Source organism: Phaenicophaeus curvirostris, chromosome 2, assembly GCF_032191515.1.
Source record: "Phaenicophaeus curvirostris isolate KB17595 chromosome 2, BPBGC_Pcur_1.0, whole genome shotgun sequence".
In the NCBI taxonomy this organism is placed as follows: Eukaryota; Metazoa; Chordata; class Aves; order Cuculiformes; family Cuculidae; genus Phaenicophaeus; species Phaenicophaeus curvirostris.
The window spans coordinates 28,268,119-28,289,071 of NC_091393.1; the positions used below are offsets into that span (position 1 = coordinate 28,268,119).

Below are 20,953 nucleotides of genomic sequence, written 5' to 3' on the forward strand. Positions count from 1 at the left end.
TCTATAAACTCCGGAATTGCCATGCCGGCAAAGAGCTCAGGTCCACACCTAATTCAGGCTTTAGTATTTCAAAGAAGCTAGAAAGAAAAAGTAGCCTCTTCAGAAGCAAGAGCTAAGACAAGTTAAATGATTATCATTGTTAAAACACATTTTGCCTCAATGAATGCGTGCACCTAACAGCCAGTAATTAAACATTCAGGGCAAATTAAAAACTGTGAAGCTTTCTCTTTAATTCATCAGCATTCTTTAAGACATACCTGCACAATACCTAGCAATCCTAATCACAACACAACCACCCCACAGCACTAGATGCTGTGTAAATGCTATACAGAAAGGATAACTCTGTTACAAAACATCCTTGTCTCTAGAAGGACCAAATTATCTCTCAAGTCTCCTCTCAGTTCTGTAGAAAACGCTGCACACCAGAATCATGCCGTTGAGATCAGCAGAAAAGAAATTCTTGATCATATCTTCATATCTTGATTGATTTCATATACGTATTTACCACATCTTCTGTCTGATTTCTTAAGTACTCACATGTTTCCCTGTAATTCACTGATTGCTTTGCAGAATGTCTTTTGTCATAGAATAGTTTGGGTTGGAAGGGACCTTAAAGCCCATCTAGTTCCACCCCTGCCATGGGCAGGGACACCTCCCACTGGATCAGGTTGCTCCAAGCCGCATCCAACCTGGCCTTGAACATCTCCAGGGATGGAGCTAATCTGTAGCATACTGAACTTTAACAATTTAATTTAATTTCTAAAACTAGAAGACTACCAAATGCTTTTTTTCCCCCCCTTTAATTCTTACCTACTTGAAAGCTGTCAGTAACAATCTTACTCTGTTCCAAGAAAAAAAACAAACTCATCCCCTATTTTAATTCAGTTGATTTGATGCAGAAGGGGGGGGAAAACGGTGCATGAATACATCACAAAACCAACTAACAGTGCATAAAATAATCTCGATATCTCAAGTATTCATTTCAAAGCCTTCTTTCCCTGTCCCCGAGATATTCCCATTTTAATCCTCCTTTTCCCTCTTCTACCTAGCTTCTTCCATGTATTTATGAACTTCTCTCCCTTCAGTTTGGGAACATGGGATAAAATACAGCATTCCTAACTCTTACAGAGCTCACAATAGCAAATATCTACCAAATGCATTTGAAATAAGTTACTTCTCACTGTGAGAACTACCCAAAAGAGGTAGCTCATGACATATTTTTATTTATTTGAAACAGTAGATCTGAAGGATCCAATTATGCTACAAAGAAACAGGAAAGCCACTAGGTTCACAGGTTGCTATGCTGCTATCTCCCCCTCCAGCACCATGAAGTTTAAAAACCCAGGAAAATCATATTTATTAAAATAGAGATGCAAAATTAATCTCACAAAACACTGCCTGTGACTAAATCAGTTCTAATATTCTATCAAAAAAAACATTTAGTCTTCTATCATGCATTTGACTACATCCGGATGACCATTTGAATGAGATCCATACCTTGGTTACGCTATCTAAGTTACACAAAATAACTATGCTATGTGTCAAAAATTAAAAGAAAACTCAATATCTCACCCAACACAAAACAGGAAATCAAAGTTTTCACTCTATTCCATTAACTTACTTCAAGGAGCTATGAAATGCAAAACATACACAATTCCACTTTTCTTCAATGCCACATTTCATCACTTATTTAAGCAAGTTCAAAAAATAGCTACTAATAATGGACGCAGAGTTCTTCGATCTCCTAGTTTCAACAACTGTCAAGGCTGGTCAGACACAAGAGATGGTCACAATATCTACAAATGTCCCTGACAGCATCATCTCATTCAACTGGTACTTCAATGAGGAAAAGAGTTAAGAGTATTTTTAGACTAACAAAACAAATGCAATACATAAAAGCGTTTTAAAGGTTTCAGATGCTTAATTCTGTTGCTTTATTACTTGAAATAAACTCTCTAAATTCAGTATTCCTTATTATTAAAACCCTAGGCTGTGTTCTCTGTCCTATACGTTGCTACTTACAGTCATCAATAATAATTAAGATCTTATTTTCTTCATAAAGTTTACAGCTGATGGTTCTAAATGAAGATGCACAAAGTCCAAACAAAGCTCAATGTTCAGAAAATAGGTAGAGTAAAATAAACAAAACACAAGGAAGCTACACAGAAAACACGCATATGAATTAACACATTCAATTAAGGAAAACCAAAACCTCACAGAAATTTAGAGTGTTTGAATAGAAGCTCAACTCTAGCAGTCTCAGTAAGCTCCCTCTAAGAGGATTTTCAATTAATATGCATATAGCTATAAGGAATTGCAATAACATGCTATAAAGGCCATAAACCAAATATAGGCTCTTCATGAGAAAAGGGTATAAAATGATTTCTTTCTACCATACTTTCTAGAACAACATTTGAGCTCAAAAATGGATGCAAATTGAATAAATTAAGACTGGTTAATATTAAATGGTACATTACACATTGCTGGACTTTTTAAGCTATCTTGTGTTACCTTGCTATTCAGTTAAGTAGGGAAAAGAACTGCATAAATTCTTTAAAATTTTCCACGCTATTCTGTGCAGCACAACTTAGAAACTCACTCTGGTTTTTTTTAAAAGAGACTTCAGCCAAACTTCTCAAATATTGTCCTGAAACTAGACAGAAAATTACATTCCTTTCCATTTTTAAAAGCAAACACCTAGAACAAAATGAATGAAGCCTAAAATAATAAGAATAGGTTATGTTTCCCATGCTTTACATCATTCAGGCCAGAAATATTTTTTTTTTTTTTTGGTGCTTTCCTCGACCAGAATGCAAAAGTAGACTTCTAACCAGGATGACTCAAGGACATGAAACAAACGAGGGATATGTAGAGGTATAGCTTTTTTTTTTTTTTTTTTGGCAAAGCACCTGTGTTGATAGCTCTGTGTAAACACTAAACTGGAGCTACGTGGTTTCATCTTTGCAGATTCCAAAACATCAAAACACTTAAGTTTAAAATGGTTAGAAAGGACTTACTTTTATTGTAGCATGTTGCTAGCACACCTTTATCTGCAGGACTGGTACTAATGTGCCAGATTTCACCCACTTGATGAAGGAGAACATTTTTGTTTATGATGTTATTTTCATCATCAAAATCTATGATGTGAACCTGCAAATACAATAAAAGAGAATGCTAAGGCTTCAAATGTTTTTCTGTGGTTCCTAGTTATACACAATGACCGTACAGAACAATCTAACGAGACTTCTATCTATTGTACATGAACAATTTCATCGAGCAGTGATTTCATGCAGGATATATATTTATATATTGGTAGAAAAGCACAAGCAATTCCCTTGTTTTGAGGAAATACTATGTTTACTTTTCTGAATTTTGCACCTTAAAGCTTGAAGGCGAGTTTTGATGTTATGGCTAATTGTAAATAAGCCACTCGTATGCAATTCAATGTTTCTAATAACAAAAAACAGATCTAACATTACAATCCTTAGTCAAAATGTTTGCACTAATTCTGCATCCAAGTCATCAAAAAAGGATCCTATGAAGAAAGCAAGGGAGGGAAAGGACTCATTTGAAACATACTGTAAACTCAGCGAGAAACTTCTTGAGGTCATTTCAGCAATCACATATTTTGTATATATAAATACATATAAAGATATAATACTTTCCCTACTACATGGGAAAATAAAACGTTGAGCTGAAAGAAAAAACATCTACACATTTAAACACTGAGATTTTTAAGAGACATACGGGTAGGTTTGCTTTTTGCAATTTTGATTTTTGTTTGTTGCAGCACGGGATTTTGTTTGTTGTGGGGGTTTGTTTGTGTTTATTTTTTAGTTAAGACTGTGTTACTTTCATTTTTCCTCCTTATTTTTATTGGTTTTTACAGTCTTCTCAGAAATAGAAGCTGAGAAAGTTCCTAGCCTGGCAGAACATACACAAGTAGCTCAATATCATACCACTACACTCAACAGAACAAAAATTCTAGAAGACCCACAATTGCTAGAGAATTGTATCCTCATCAAAAATCCATTTGCAAAGTTAGGCGAGCAATTAAGAAGAAAAAACCCAGAGAGGCATCCCATCATAATGACTTAATTAAGTCTATTTAATTACTGAACCATTGCAAAAAAAATCTTACCTATAAAGTATTACAGAAGAGTTTCTTTAAATACCAGAGCTGCTAAAAAGGTCTCAGCTTAGACTAAGCCAAGGGCTGAGTTTAGACGTTACATTTTTCTTTCTCTTCCAGAGTCATCACCAACTCCTCCTTCAAATATAAAGCTGGAGCTTCAAATATAAAGCATACAAGCACCTCTGCAGCCAACAGACTTTTCTGACTTGTTGCCCTGAACCTATAAATCTACTTGGGAATCAGGACCCTACCCATCACCTCACCAACTGCATTTCTGTCTTCCTGTCCAGCTGAAACAGTGACCACCCAGCCCTTCAAAACCCTCCAGAGTAACATCACTTACACTTACCTTTTGCTTCACTTCATTTTGGCTTTCCATACATCCCCTTCTCTCATCTGTTCCCTGTATCTCAATTCACAAGCTTCTGCCTATACAGAACGCTCACACTCATTTCATCATTAAAGATCAGCACCGGTGAGAGCACCTTGAATCCTGTGTTCAGTTCTGGGCCCCTCACCACAACAAGGGTGTTGAGGCTCTGGAGCGAGTCCAGAGAAGAGCAAAGAAGCTGGTGAGGGGGCTGGAGAACAGGCCTTATGAGGAGCGGCTGAGAGAGCTGGGGGTGTTTAGCCTGGAGAAGAGGAGGCTGAGGGGAGACCTCATTGCTCTCTCCAACTCCCTGAAGGGAGGTTGTGGAGAGGAGGGAGCTGGGCTCTTCTCCCAAGTGACAGGGGACAGGACAAGAGGGAATGGCCTCAAGCTCTGCCAGGGGAGGTTTAGGCTGGACATTAGGAAAAAATTTTTCATGGAAAGGGTCACTGGGCACTGGCAGAGGCTGCCCAGGGAGGGGTAGAGTCCCCACAACCCTAGAGGTACTTAGAAGATGGGTAGACAAAGTACTTAAGGATGTGGTTTACCAGATTGGTTGGACTCCACCTCCAAGGTCTTTTCCAACCCGGTGTTTCTATGTTTCTACGTCATCTTTTGTTTTCTTGTTGTGCTTTTTTAAAAAAAAAAGTTGAAAGGCTATTCAGCCTCCAATGCTGCACTTAGCAGATACGTTTTGATGTTATGAATAAGCTTACAACTCAAACTGCTGACAGGTCAAATAGCAACTTTACAAGCAAAGAACTGCAAGGTAAAGAACAGCAACACCTTGACAAGGTGAAACATTTTCAGACTGGTGGCAAGAAGAGTAACTCTTGCTATGTTTACTCTGCAAAATACTGATAATGGACTTTAGCATAACAGAGAAGGGGAGATCTCAAATTTACTGAATCGGGTATTTAACACAAACAGTATGAAATATGTGAAGATCTGTCACAGTTTAAAAATTAAAAGTTATTTTAGTTTACCTTGGAAGGTGCAATCAGATCTGCTAAATTTGCTCCTTTTCAGCTACTACCTCAATAAAGGAAAAGCAGAGGAAGGCAACCTTCTACTGGAGTCACTGGAGCTTCCTTTGGCAGCTCAACCCAAGTCCCTGAAGATGAACCACAAATCTAAATCCGATTTAGTGCAATCACTTACATTTCGTGCCTACACTAACCAGGTTAAGAGGGTCACTCAGCACTCCAGCCAAGGGAGTGCTCTTTACCTCACTGGCAGCCCTTTGAAGTTAACTAATTTCTCTTTTGCTGTTATGTTTCTGCTTCACTTGACATCATGGATATCCAGAAATTGCTGGAACACACGGTTAGCAAATATAAGGTCCAAACTGAGACTTTGAGTAAACGTGGAATTTAATTCTTAGGCAAGGATATTGTTTATAGCCCTCTGAGTTGAAAAATGACATCTTTCACAAAGTCTACCAGAAACAGCTGATCAGCCTAACAAAGAATTGCAGAAGTTCCTCCAATGTTTTTCTGCTAAGGATCTTCTTGACCACATTAATATGAATACATGATAAATCATATTTACCATATGAAATTGTTAACTAAATACTAAGGACAGAAGAATTTTCATCAAAAATATACTACTAGCAAATAGCGTACCAGTGAGGTACCATTAAGACAAATATTTGCAGAAAGAAATATTCACCTGTAACAACTGTCTGACAGAACCAGATTCACTTCAGTTCTGTAGGGAGTTATCCTTGAGTTCTTGAATCATGATCTTTCTGACCTTTCCTCATGTTCTACCGTGGATTAGATAGTGCAGCACACAGACCTCATCGATTAGGATACAGAAAACTGTTCAGTGTAAGCAAGCCAAGTCCACACAGGAGATTTTCAACATGACTGTAGTGCAATGGTTAATGATACGCGTAATTGTAACTTGCGTGGAACACACCTCTTCGTTACTGGTCATAAAATCAGTTGCTTCTAAACAAATGGGTTACTAATCCACTCTAATTACACTTGGAAAAATTCCCACTGAACACAAGTCTAAGTTTTGAGGACAAAGTAGCAAGATTTGAATGAGAACAAATAACTATTTAGTTCTCCTCAAAATATGGATAAATTACTGATTGCTATGGAAATGACTAAGTAAAAGAAACAAAAATTAACCAACTTTGACACAAATTATGTCTTTTTTTCAGTTATGCAATCTCCATAATTGATTTTCTTTCGTCAGGCACTCTTGCGCAGCAGAGGCTGGAGAACTGGTTTAGTGCATATATAACACTGTGTATTAAGGCAAACCATGAACACTGCATTTTAGGTTTGAAAACACAAGACTGAAAATAACTTGGAGTGCAGAGAATGAGACGAGAAAAGAATAAGTGACATATTTCCTTTATATGATTCCAAAGCACAGAAAACACATCCAACTACAACATTTAAAAAGCCACTGCTTAGCCACTATGAAAGCATTGAGAATAAGTTCCAAAACTGCGTAGAACACAGTGCAAAGACAGACAACTTAAAGAATTCCCAGTAAGCTGTGAGGGCCAAATGCCAAGTATTACACACTGTTAATATCTCAAATATTGATGGAATATAAACTCCTATAAATGTTTTCCTTTGCTTTGAAATAATAGTGCTAATAGGAAAACATTTTCAGCGGGTCTGCTCTCATTTGCATCACACCTCTCCATGATCAGAAGGGAAGAAATACACTGCATGTGATGGCCCTGCATAAAAAACCCTCTCACTGTGAAGCTCTTGCTCAATTACTAAAGGTTGCAAACCCACTCATAAGTTTGTTCAGGCAACAAAAAAAGTTTATAAGCAAATCTAGAGAACCTAGTGCTGAATTAAGCAATAATGACTTGAGGCCCAGGGCACTTCTTGGGGACTAGCAACTAGCTGAGAGGAGCTGATGGCCTGAGGCACAGCTAAAGGGCAAGAAGCCCCAAACATTTGTTAATACCCTAGGAAGCATCCTGAATTTCTATTATTAATGTTGCACATTGGAAAAAGAAAAGTACACTTAAAGTTGAAATATGTGTAAATATTTCTAAAATATGTAGTATACACCAAATCAACTTGCCTAAATCAGAGCATCTAATTATTGAAGATCTGCTGCATACCAACTGGTAAGTGAGAATCATTCTCCAACTACTATTTTGTGTCAGGATTTAACTAGTTAGTTGAACTCAGCAGCAAACCGTGTAGAAATCACAGTATAAAACCATGTTATAAGTAAATATCTGAAGACCTGAGACAGCATAACCAAAAATATAATTGTGTGTATTTTTAACTAGGTGTGTTTGCCACCTCTTTTGTTATTGGTCTCACAAGTACTACCTGAAACATAAAGAAACTGAATACTCCAGGCCCCCTTAAGACTTTGAATATTTATTTTTCCTTGAGCCTCATCCCATACCATCATTAAACTCAAAGCCTCACTGGGAATTGATAGCTCACATCTCCCAGAGCTATAGCTCCAACTTAAGTCTTGTGTAGTCCGTAACACTCATTTCATAAGAGTCCGTGACCATATCCATTCTAAGGGCTTCTGTTGGCTATTAGCCCAACTCCCACCCTGCCACTTGCTCCCCAGGTGGAGAAAATAGGAAGAACAGGAATAAGAAAGCTCATGGACCAGGCTAAAGACAGGGACATCACTTGCCAATTACTGTTGCAGCCAAAGTAGACTTGACTCAGGTAAACTAATTAATGTGTGTAAGAATTTCTTCACCATGAGAGTGGTGAGGCCCTGGCCCAGGTTGCCCAGGGAAGCTGTGGCTGCCCCATCCCTGGAGGTGTTCAAGGCCAGGTTGGATGAGACTTTGGGCAGCCTGATCCAGTGGGAGGTGCCCCTGTCCATGGACGGGGTTGGAACTGGATGCACATTAAGGTCCCTTCCAACTCAAACCATTCTATGATTCTACCATGGAGCACCCTATTTTCCTCCTGACCTTGGTCTCACCTCTGTCATTTCCTCAACTGTTTCTCCGTCTTTGTTCCCTCCTCCTCTTTCCCTCCAGCATTTCCTCTCCTTTATGTTTTCATAATAAGTTATATATTATTCAATAATAATTCATAATAAATGTTTTCAGAGCTGCCACCAGGCTGGCTGCAGCAGGGTCATTGCAACCAGCCACATGTGGCACGAGCAACCCCCGGCCTCTTCTCAGAGACCATCACTGCAGCCCCTCTGCTCCCCAAGCCTTGCGCCCCACACTCACTAGAGCCTTCCAGTTCTGCTGGCCTCAAGATCCTTCAGTATGAGTGCATTTACTGAAAAATTTAGTCACAAAAATTAAAAGCACTGTACAAGTATGGTACTCTCGATTGCAGAAGAAAAAGCCCAAGAAAAACTAAGCCACAAGTCACTCATTTTAGTCTAAAGTGTTGTCACACTTGTAATCAGAAAGGACATAGCTGACTGTCACTAATTAATAATGAAAAATCCAGTGTATGAAGCTTCACACACTCAGAACCATGCACGTACCAGGAGTCTCATTAGAGAGAATCAATGCTTAAAGGCTTCCGTTTTATTTTGCATCTCTTCTGTGGTTTAAAGATAGAATCATAGATTAGTTTGGGTTGAAAGGACCTTAAAGCCCATCCAGTTCCACTCCCCTACCATGAGCAGGGACCTCCCACTAGAAGAGAGAGCTCCAGAGAATCTATAAATTTCAATTAACAAAAATATGGCAGTTTTTTTACTAAACAAACTCCATAGCCATACAATTCAGAAGAATAATTTAATTTTCTGAAAATCCACACAGCTCTCATTCACCTACATTTCTTACCAACATATTTCCATTCTGCTCAAAGTATTTGATTTGACTATTACTTCATATTCCAGTTTAACACAGGGAGAAAGGCAAAGGGAAGATACTGGAACAATGTTAAAAAACAGGAAAAAAATTACAGCTGACATTTGAAAGAAAAATTTACCTGATTATCATATCTAAGAGACTGTGTTCCAACCAAAAATCTTATTGCATCCGTTTCTGCTGTCTGAGGCGTTAGAGCTCGTGCCTGGGGAAGAAGAAATCCATTAGAAGATACAATACAATTATTAATTGCAGAAAAAGTCTTGGAGCTTACGTATCAATTATTTTAAGCACTGCATCCTTAAAATCTGCAAATTTTCCTGCCCTTTACATCTTTCTTTTAGTTATCACAGGTTTTGTGCAGTTTTTCATATTTAGGAGGTGCACAGAACAAACAGGTGCTAAACACATTATGAGGCATTATTAGAACAGTGATAACATTAAATATTACAGTAGTTCTTTCAAACCAATTCTCCTTCATCAGCTGACAGAACTCCACAGAACAGCGGAAAATTCTTAAATACAGAATCACAGAACAACCAGGTTGGAAGAGACCCACCGGATCATCGAGTCCAACCGTTCCCATCAAACACTAAACCATGTCCCTCAGCACCTCATCCACCCGTGCCTTAAACACCTCCAGGGAAGGGGACTCAACCCCCTCCCTGGGCAGTCTCTGCCAGTACCCAATGACCCTTTCTGCAAAGAATTTTTTCCTAATGTCTAGCCTAAACCTCCCCTGGCGGAGCTTGAGGCCATTCCCTCTTGTCCTGTCCCCTGTCACTTGGGAGAAGAGGCCAGCACCCTCCTCTCCACAACCTCCTTTCAGGTAGTTGTAGAGAGCAATGAGGTCTCCCCTCAGCCTCCTCTTCTCCAGGCTAAACACCCCCAGCTCTCTCAGCCGTTCCTCATAAGGCCTGTTCTCCAGCCCCCTCACCAGCTTTGTTGCTCTTCTCTGGACTCTCTCCAGAGCCTCAACATCCTTCTTGTGGTGAGGGGCCCAGAACTGAACACAGGATTCGAGGAGCGGTCTCACCAGTGCCGAGTACAGAGGGAGAAGAACCTCCCTGGACCTGCTGGTCACGCCGTTTCTGATCCAAGCCAAGATGCCATTGGCCTTCTTGGCCACCTGGGCCACTGCTGGCTCATGTTCAGTCGCTGTCAACCAACACCCCCAGGTCCCTCTCCTCCAGGCAGCTTTCTAGACAGACTTCTCCTAGTCTGTAGCACTGCACAGGGTTGTTGTGCCCCAAGTGCAGGACCCGGCATTTGGCCTTGTTAAACCTCATCCAATTGGTCTCAGCCCATGGATCCAGCCTGTTCAGATCCCTTTGGAGCCTCCCGACCCTCCAGCAGATCGACACTTCCACCCAGCTTAGTGTCGTCCGCAAACTTGCTCAGGGTGCACTCGATGCCTTCATCCAGGTCATTGATGAAGACATTGAACAGGGCTGGACCCAGCACCGAGCCCTGGGGAACCCCACTTGTCACTGGCGTTCACTAAAACATCCAAGAAAGAGGCTGTTCTCACAGAAGTTTTCAAACCATTCAGATTGAAGATGCCTGCATAAAAAATGATTCTTTTTGGTTACCACTAACCACCAAGTTTAGAACAATGATTAAAACAAGCCCTTCTTTTCCACTCTAGGCCACTATAAATAAGAATTGGCAGAATGACAAGAGAAATAATTTATTGACATACTAATATTTTGTCATAATCTTCTAGTTTTGTTGTCTTAATGAGTTGGATAGACTCTGCCTTCCTTATTCAGCTTGCAACACTGAGAAATAAAGTATTGCTGGAACTAAAACCCCGATTGCTAGTTTGCAGTAGTCAGTAGTACATACTCTTAGTTCATTTTGAGTAAAAAGGAGGTAAACCAACACTCCACAGCACTTTTAGCAACTGTTAGCAAACCCGTGAGAAATATCCGCTACTTCCCCATGCAAAACACCCCTATTAACATTGTTTAATAGAAAGGCTTTGTCAAAACAAAAAAGCAAACCCTTGCAGTTCCCATCTTACTTGGCACAGAAGAGTTCAGAACTCTTCAGACACTGAAGCCTGCATTGCAAAATGATTCTATGATTTTTCAGAATAAGCTTTGAACTCTTACAGAGCACGAACTTCTTACCTTGCATCTGAAATGTGCAGTTCAATGTACTATTTCGCTTAATATTTAGCATAGAGTTAAAAAATGCAACGACCCTAGTAAGTGTGAACTAGTAGCATAACATTTCTATTGAAAGAAAGCACCAGAGAAGATGATTCAGTGAGTAGTTTGCGTTCAAAACATACTCAAATGCAGACCAGAGTTCAGCATGAATCCTTACAGATTTGTTTGTACTCTCCTATTTATATGGCACTTGCCTATGAAAAGCCTAAAGAGTGTTTATGATTGACAGAAGCAACTGAAGTTCACCAAGAATATTGCAGAAAAGCTTTTTTTTTTTTGTCTTGAACAGAATGAGATGATCTTTAATGTCCCTTCCAACTCAAACCATTCCATGAATCTATGATTTATGTTTGCAGATCTTTGCCGAGAGCTCCCTTTCATTTCAGATTTGCTTTCAATTATTTTGGAGAAAAAAAACTAGAAATAGAGCAACAGCTCTGCACCTTTTTCATTCATCAAGCTTCTGTTGTTTCTGCAATTCAAGAGACCTACGGATTTCCGAAGAAATAAAAGGGGGTTTCCCTTTTACCTCCCTATTAGGGCCTTTCCAGCAGGTCTTACCTTGCTTTGAAAAAAATGCATCAGGTTAGATACAAATTGTCCAACACGAAATTGTGTTACTACCTGGTAGCACTTATGTCATCAGCTCGTCTATACCTCTTTGAGTTATTTTTAAGTTATTCCCCATTTTGCAGAAAAAAAAAAACAAACAAACAATGGTCTGAGAAAAATATTTAGACGCATTTCACAAGAAACACGATTGCTCATTCTCTGGCATAAAAGACTATGACATCCATAGAACACAAGGTTCAAACTCAAGTCTTTATAAATCTGGAAGATCTGATTCATCATTGAAATCAGAGTATAATGGACTTCCAGTTGCCTCGTACAGAAAAATGCATCTTATTTTGTCTACTTTGAGTTACTTTTAGAGGAGCAACAGTTACTTCAACAGATTAAGACACTGAGTAACCCTTGTGATGAAGAACAAATTAATTTGGAGTACAGTCAAGATCAAGAAGAGTGCCTCAAGTTTGCAATCTGGTACTGCAACCTGTCAGAGGAGGTTGCAAATAACATCTTTCACAAAAGCAGCCGCGGAGAAAATAAACAAAAAGCATAGTAAAAGGAATAGTGATTAATCTAAACCAATAGAGCTTATTATTTTTTATAAAATGTCAGCATCCACAGAACACTGAACTGCATACAGCCCCAAAAAGCGTTTCTTATCCAAGATTTTAAAGTATTGTTTACTAAGAAAGTTACTGTGATGCATAGAAAACATTCAGAACACAGAGATGTGAACAGTGAGAAAACAAGTTGTCCTTGCACACGCTGTGACGGTGAAAGCCCCACTGAACCGATAATGCTTGACAATGCAACAACTTATGTAATTATATCATTTCTTTTCTTAAGGAACACCCAAGATCTGGACAAACTTGCTAGCAAGCAACAACTAAAACATCATGAACCACAACAAACCTTTTGGTTACATGTCCAAATTTCACACACACCAACAGCTCTCAGGAAGCGCATCTGGTTTAAAACTGGTAGTTTGATAAAACAGGGGTGATAAAGAAGCAATTTGATTTTGATGGATGCTCTAACCAAATATTTTAACCGTCCAGAAGGAAGTTTATAAATACGCAATCAAAACTCCACTTGGCTAACACAAGAAATCCTGCCTTTGGAAAGCAAACACCAAATCCTGCTTAATGCCACACGAGTCTGCAAAGGCACCGGAATGAACCACCCCCCTTACAGGATTTTGAAATCTGTATTCCACACTGCAGTCTGTAGCTTCTCTGATTCTCATTTAATCCACTAAACCAGAGGTTGCACACAATCACAAAACAGAACACTGAAGGAATGCACCAATTACTGATTCATCCCTGCATTTCAGGGGGAAAAAAAAAAATCACTATGGGTGGCAATAGATACTGAGCAACTGCTGCAGAGACACAGAAAATGCATCCTCTGTGCTCCAAAGGCATCTCTGACCAGCACTCTATACACCAGGAGGCGAGATGCTCTTACCCACACTTGAACCTTGAGCCTTTCAAGATGACAAAATCAAATTGAAGAAGAGTTAAGGCTGAGGCAGGAAGAGGAAAAAGAAAAGTCTTAGGACTCTAGAACCAGGCAAATTTCATGTACTTAAATACCTGGATTTGGTGTGTTGATGAGAAACACTCCGTTCCACATACTATATTCAAAAGAGATTTTCTAAAAAAAAAAAAAAAGAGCATGATAGACTGCTACAGCACAGTTAAAACTCAAATGTGTTGTCTTTTGGGTTTTTTTAAGCTTTCTGAAAGAAGTTGTGAATTCATACTTAGACACACAAAACTAAATAGTCTGTAACAATGGTCATGCTGACAATTTGGGTCAGGGAGACAGAATCCAGCCAAGGAAACCAACATGAATCCAGCCAAGGAAACCAACATTTCCTTTTACTTTGCATTCTCTGCATCCTGAAGTACTTTGCAGAATCATAAATTACACACCTAGAGAGGAATAACCATATGCATGCATGGAAAAATAAAAATTAAAGAAGCGTTCACAATGCACCATCTGTTCACAAGACAGTGCAGCTGACCCACTTTGAGAAGCAGAATCACAAATTCCTCACGAACTTCCAACACACATTATACTTCACCAGAGCAGAAAGGAAGCAAAACTAACCCCAACAGTGAAGACCACCAACAAAGGAGTAACACAAATCAAAAAAGGAGGGGTGGAGGTGGTAATAAGTCACGTAAAGCTGAGTGAAGGAAGTTTAACTGGAAAAGAAAACAAAAATTTTAATGTATAAACAGAATAAATTATTATTAAAATCTTGTGTTAGCCAGGATGAATTAATAAAACCCCCCAAACTTCTTATCCTGCTGCTGTTCCTATCATGGAAACTGTAGCCCATGCAGACGTACCTAGAAAGCAAACGTTGTCTTCCTTATTACCAGAGAACAAGTTCCTCTTTTACTATGCGCATTGAGGTATTAGAGATGCAGAAACAGGCACTCATGATTATTCATAGAATAATACAATGCCTAGGCTGGAAAAGACCTTTGAGACTGTCAACTCCAACCGTACCTGTCCACTACTAAGTCACATCCCTAAGCATCTCATCTACCAGTCTTCTAAACGCCATCAGGGATGGGGACGTCACCACCTCCCTGGGCAGCCTCTGCCAGGGCCTGAGAGCCCTTTCAGTGAAGATGTTTCTCCTAACGTTCAATCTAAACTTCCCCTGGTGCAGCTTGAGGCTGTTCCCTCTCATCCTATCACCTGTCACTTGGGAGAAGAGACCAGCACCCACTTCACTACAACCTCCTTCCAGCTAGTTGTAGACAGTGATAAGGTCCCCCCTCAGCCTCCTCTTCTCCAGGCTAAACAACCCCAGGAACTAGATCATCTTTAAGGTCTCTTCCAACCCAAACCATTCTGTGATTCTATGATAAAAGCTCATTTAAAGTTAGCGTGCTTAGGAACTGTAACGCACTGAATCTCTACGCTTTGTTTGTGAGTTCTCCCAAAACCTTCCCTTTTCAACGCCTTTTGAAATACCAGCGCAATAAAAACCAATCAATTTTTTTTTAATTAGGCTGTTACTATTTAGAGCATTAATAAACAAAGAAAAAAGGATCAGTATTCTTGAATACATATTTTGTCTCGCTGATGCATTGCGCAAGTTTGTTATCCGGAAGCAAGAAAAATACACCGACTCCCATGCTTGAAGATTTTTGTTTCATTTAATACAACCAAAAGAATTTCTGCAGCCTACGTAATGTTTTAAATTCATACAATCCTCTGTGCTAAAAAGCAGTGAACTTGCAACATAAAATGTGAAGGACGCTGTATTTGGCTTGCAATCCCCAAATATGAATTTAAAGCTATTTGACTCTCTGCTTATGCTGAAAACCAGAAATCATGGGCTGCACTAGGGGTGGGGAGGAGAAGGGGGAAGGGCTGGCTCTGCTGATGCCTCATTCCGGAGGTAAAATACAAGTTCCCTGCCCCACCCCTGCACAGTTTAGTATTTGAAAGGAATGCTTGGACTTGATGATCCGGTAGGTCTTTTCCAACCTGGTGATTCTATGATTCTAAGAAGCCCCACACTGATAATGTCATGAATATTATTCTTTGCCTTCCAGCATAATTTCCATTTTCAAGTAGGTACACTTTGATTTTACTTGGGTAGGACAGCCTTGTTCCTCCCACCACAGGAGGGGACCCTCTATCATTGTAAAAAGCTGCGGTGATTCTACCAGGGAAGAGGCTGGCAGCACACATGCTCAGGTGATCTCCAGTGCTCTCAGACAGCTGCTTTCTACAAGCCTTTCACAGCACAAGAATTCCTGCCACTGCTGTATTTTGTGCAGTGACCCTATTTCAAAGGCTGACAGATTCTGTAAACCCTCACAGCAGCAAAAGCCACCCTCAAACACTCACGTAGCACAAACATCCTTAGAAATCCTGCTTTCACACCGTCAATGATCATTTTTATCATGAACCACAATCATCTTTTAATGGTTCTTCAAGTTCACAGAGCAGCATCTTCATGCTATCATTAGCCTGTATCATATCCAGTATTATCAAGATCATTCGAATTGCCTGAGGGTACTAGAAGAATTAGTTTCTACTCGATTCACTTCATCCATTATGAAGATCTTTAGAAGATGAGTTAAGAAAATTTTGGCACTCATCTACTCTTTCCCCCACCATGGTAAAACTTTAAACCTGTGTTAGATGGAAGTCCCCCGAGAAGTCCTTCCAACTCAAATGCCATCCTCACAGAATTACAAAATGGTCAGGGTTGGAAGGGATCTCTGGAGATCATCTAGCCCAAAACCCCTGCTAAAGCAGATTCTCCTAGAACAGGTTGCACAGAATTGCGTCCAGGTGGGTTTTGAATATCTCCAGAGAAGAAGACTCCAAAACCTCTCTGGACAACCTGTTCCAGTGCTTGTCACCCTCACAGTAAAGAAGTTTTTAAACCCAATAAGGGTCCTGAAGAGAGGTAGATATGAAAACAATGCGTACACAGCCTGGATTAAGATACGCAGGCCTGGCACTCACAAGGCAAGTAATCTTGGAAAAGAAAAAAGGACTGAGACAAAGGTGAGGAATTTCATGAAGACATTGCCTGGGAAGATCACAGAACAGATCCTCCTCGAAGCTCTGCTAAAGCACATGGAGGACAGGGAGGTGATTCAAGACAGCCAGCACAGCTTCACCAAGGGCAAGTCCTGTCTGAACAACCTAGTGGCCTTCTATGATGGGATAACCGCAGCAGTGGACACCAGAAAAGCAATGGATGCGATCTATATGGACTTCTGTAAAGCCTTTGACACGGCCCCCCACAACATCCTTCTCTCTAAATTGGAGAGATATGGATTAATGGGTGCACTGTTTGGTAAATAAGGAATTGGCTGGATGGTCGCATTCAGAGACTAGTGGTCAACAGCTACCAAGCTGTCCAGATGGAGATCCATGACTAGTGCTGTCCCTCAGGGGTCTGTACTGGACGGGTGCTGTTTAATAGCCTCATCAATGATACTGACAGCAAGATCGAGTGCACCCTCAACAAGTTGGCAGATGACACCAAGCTGAGTGGGGCAGCTGATATACCAGAGGGATGGGACACTGTCCTGAGGGACCTGGACAAGCTGGAGAAGTGGGGCTGTGAGAACCTCAGTTGGTTCAACAAGGCCAAGCCCTCTTCTCTGACTGTGTTCAAGGCCAGGTTGGAAGCAGCCTTGGGTAGCCAGGTCTGGTGTGAGGTGTCTCTGCCGACAGCAGGGAGTTGGAACTAGGAGCTTTAAGGTCCCTTCCAACCCAAACTATTCTATGATTCTATGGTTATCATGCGGTTTCTTGAACTGGTACAATTTTCAAAATAAATCCTCTGAAGACATTCCTAAAGCTGTACCAAAATTAATATTTACATTCTGCTTAGGCCATACTCTCTCAGCCCCCAAGAGACCAAAAAAACCATCCCAGGGAGAACTCAATTGCTAAGAGGAGCTACTGGCTCTGCATCGGCTCCAGTCCCATGCCCGGGACACAGCTGAGCCCCAGAGGCAGCACAGGCTTCCCTGGGTACAGCACAAGTGGCACACAGCTAACTAAAGTCCTCTTTCCCCCCTCCTCCCAACAATTCATCCCCTGCCTTCCACTCCATCAAATGTGGGTCAATTGAGCTGTTCTCAATACATACTGATATTATTCATACACAAATGGAGCAGGAGACCTGGGACCAATCTGCTTCAGTCAGTATTTTGCACTGATTCAAGGTTCTTATTCCAAGAAGTCACATTTGGCTCTAGGGAAATTCAAGTTTCACCTTACTCTTGCAGACAGGCAAGGAAGCCCTAAAAAATCAATAGACTCTGTTCAGATTCATAAAACCTGTTAGCAACCAACTGAAAACACAATGTGGGCTGGTTACTGCTTATTCAGTGAGGAAGGCAGGAACACAGAGCAGTGCACAAGCTGATAAAGCATTGGTGCACTTTTTTTAAGGCTGCTTCAGCCAGACCTCATCTCACAGAGCAGCTGGAGTTGCCCTTGTGCAGTAAAGCCCTGCTGTCAGCAAGCAGGGCTTCTATCATCCTTCCTTCTTGCTCCTTACACTCACAATCATAGAATCCCTAGGTTGGAAAATACCTTCGAGATCACCTATCCCAACCATACTTGCCCACTGCCAAATCAAATACCTGAGCACTTCATCTACCTGTCCTGTAAACACCTCCAGGGATGGGGACTTAATCGCCTCCCTGGGCAGCAGTCCCAGTGCTCGATAACCCTTTCTGTGAAGAAATTTCTCCTGATGTCCAATCTGAACCTGCCCTGGCACAGCTTGAGGCCATTCCCTCTCATCCTATCACCTACGGCTTGGGCAAAGAGACCAGCACACACCTCAAGACAATCTCCTTTCAGGCAGTTGTAGACAGTGATAAGGTCTCCCCTCAGTCTCCTCTTCTCCAGGATAAACAACACCAGGTCCCTCAGCTGCTCCTCATAACCCTTATTCTCCAACACTGTCCAACACAGTGCTGGACTCGGTACTGGTGACGTTACAGCTCAAATCCTGGGTTTGGGGTCTGCTACCCAGGTGCTGAACAGCTGTCCTGGAAAGCACCCCTCCCCACAGCTCATTTCAAGGTTTTAGGCATCATCCAGTTACCCCGAAACCAAGGCTAACACGGTGTTTCAAGACGTTCAGCAGTGCTTAAACACCTACTCGAAACATCCCTGTTTAAACAAAGAAGAGGATGGGGGAAATTGTGAATCCCTGAAAATGAAGCATATCCAACATAAGATAAACATAATGAGTAGTCTATGTTAGATAGTAAACAGCTCAGCTCTGCCCTGGACAAGTGAGAACAACGTAATCTCACTGATAAAAACCAGCACTTGGTGATACCCCCTGAGCCCCATTTACGACATTCTCACAATCAAGGATATCTGTGAAGTCTACCCAGGCTCCTTTTAGAAGGACAACCTTTCCATTCTGAGATGCTCTGCAGCTGCTGCTGTTGCCCTACATTCATCGTGATCCACAGACACTACCCAGCCCTCGATTCAAGCAGCGTCTCACTTCTTCACTCATCACCCGCTCCAATTTTCTCATGTTCGTTACTGTTGGATGCTCAGAGCACCTATGGGAGGGATACTGTCTCTAAAGAAAATCACAGGAAGAAGCACACCTTCTAAAATTCCAACATATTTTGCATGTCTGTACGATGTTGGAAGAGCTCACAGACATTCAAAAGGAAAAAAACTCACTCTGCGAAACAGTGGTTTGGGGGTCACATGAGCATCATAAACAGCACAAAAGAAGAGTTGCAGCCATCAGTCAATCAGGTCAAACAATATAACTAATCATGCAGGCATCAGTAATTTCAACCTTCTTTTGCTGTTAGATGTTTAGCTTCCCCACTCCACCCCAGAAAAGAAAAAAAACGAAGTAGAAACTATTTCTGTCACTTGCTAAAACTTTTTGCACAGTCATTACATGTGGCTGTATAAGAGCTTGAGATTCATGTCTTTAATTTCCATTCTCAGGTCAGAATTGTGAGCGATGTGGTTGTTCTAAACAAGTAAGATTTCCCTGCATTGGCAGGACTTTTTTTGATGAAAACAGGATTCAAAAAAAAGATAAACATGTAATTGTTCATTAAAAATTCAGCTGAAGAAATGGTTTCAGTTACAGTCCTTCCAACACACACTGGAAAGAAGCAGTAGTTGGGATGATGCAGCTAGCCATTATTATCTAGCAAACCAGACTTAGAAAGAATAATAATCTTTCTTATTAGCCTTGGAGATGCAAGTGGAGAAAACCACACCACTTCTAGGTTTAAGTCTCTCCACCAGAGCCTTTTCCAGAAAGCAGGGAGATGCAATTTGCTTTAAAGGCACCCTGGCAGTTAGTGGAGATCAGAAACCGAATCTTCATTTCAGACTTAGCTGTAAACCACCTTTTCCTTCCCCACCTTCCCTTTACACAATCTGTGTTAACTGTAATTCCTCTTGATTCCTCTTTGTCCTTTTTCTTTATCCACCCACCAGACAGCCTTCTCACCTGAATTGCCAAGGAAGACAAGAGGTCCATATGAGATGTACAGTTCAGGGAGGCACAGGTCCACGGAGGTCCCAGACAACACAGGCCAGCTTCCCAGAATTTCTGGAAAGCTTATTACGTATGACTTATTAGAAAGAAGCTATGAATTTTATTAAGTACTGGATTCAGCTGAAGAGATTTAAGTTGTATTAACTTTGAAGTATGAGTTAAAGCAAATCACAAAATGATAGCGTATTATGAGACTTCAGTGGATGTAACATTTAGTATTAAGTGAATACTCTACACTAGCTCCTATGCAAGAAGGAAACGAAGCAAATAAACAGCTTGCTAGAGAGATCTATTGGTATAATCAGGGTCACAGAGCTCGGTAGCCAGGACATCCAAATCCAACAGAGAACTTTCATGTGTTCCTTTCCATGAACAATTTGGTAAAGGTGACTAAATAAGAAATGCATTTCATAGAATCATGGAAGGGACATCAAAGCCCATCCAGTTCCATCCCTGCCATGGGCAGGGACACCTCCCACTGGATCAGGCTGCCCAAGGCCCATCCAACCTGGCCTTCAACATCTCCAGGGATGGAGCAGCCACAGCTTCTCTGGGCAACCTCAGCCAGGGCCTCCCCACCCTCATTGTGAAGAAATTCCTCTTCACGTCCAGTCTAAATCTGCCTCTCTCCAGTTTACACCCATCGCCCCTCATCCTATCACTCCACGCCTTTGTAAACCCTCCCCAGCTTTCTTGTAGCCTCTTCAGGTACTGGAAGGTCTCTATAAGATCTCCTCAGACCCTTCTCTTCTCCAGGCTACAGAACTCTAACTCTCTCAGCCCATCTTATCTCGCTGCATCCTCTGAAGATTGAAAATATTGCTGTGTTAAC

The 20,953-nt window shown here is 40.9% G+C and overlaps 1 protein-coding gene across 1 annotated transcript in view; it reads right to left on the reverse strand.

Moving 5' to 3' along the window:
- EIPR1 (EARP complex and GARP complex interacting protein 1) overlaps positions 1-20,953 on the reverse strand; it is a 78,896-nt gene that overhangs the window by 56,088 nt on the left and 1,855 nt on the right. Inside the window, exons 2-3 of the mRNA XM_069851592.1 lie at positions 9,431-9,514; positions 3,018-3,150 (exon numbers count right to left, since the gene is read on the reverse strand). Of these exons, the coding sequence (XP_069707693.1) occupies positions 3,018-3,150; positions 9,431-9,514 (217 nt within the window). The remainder of the gene's footprint in view (positions 1-3,017; positions 3,151-9,430; positions 9,515-20,953) is intronic.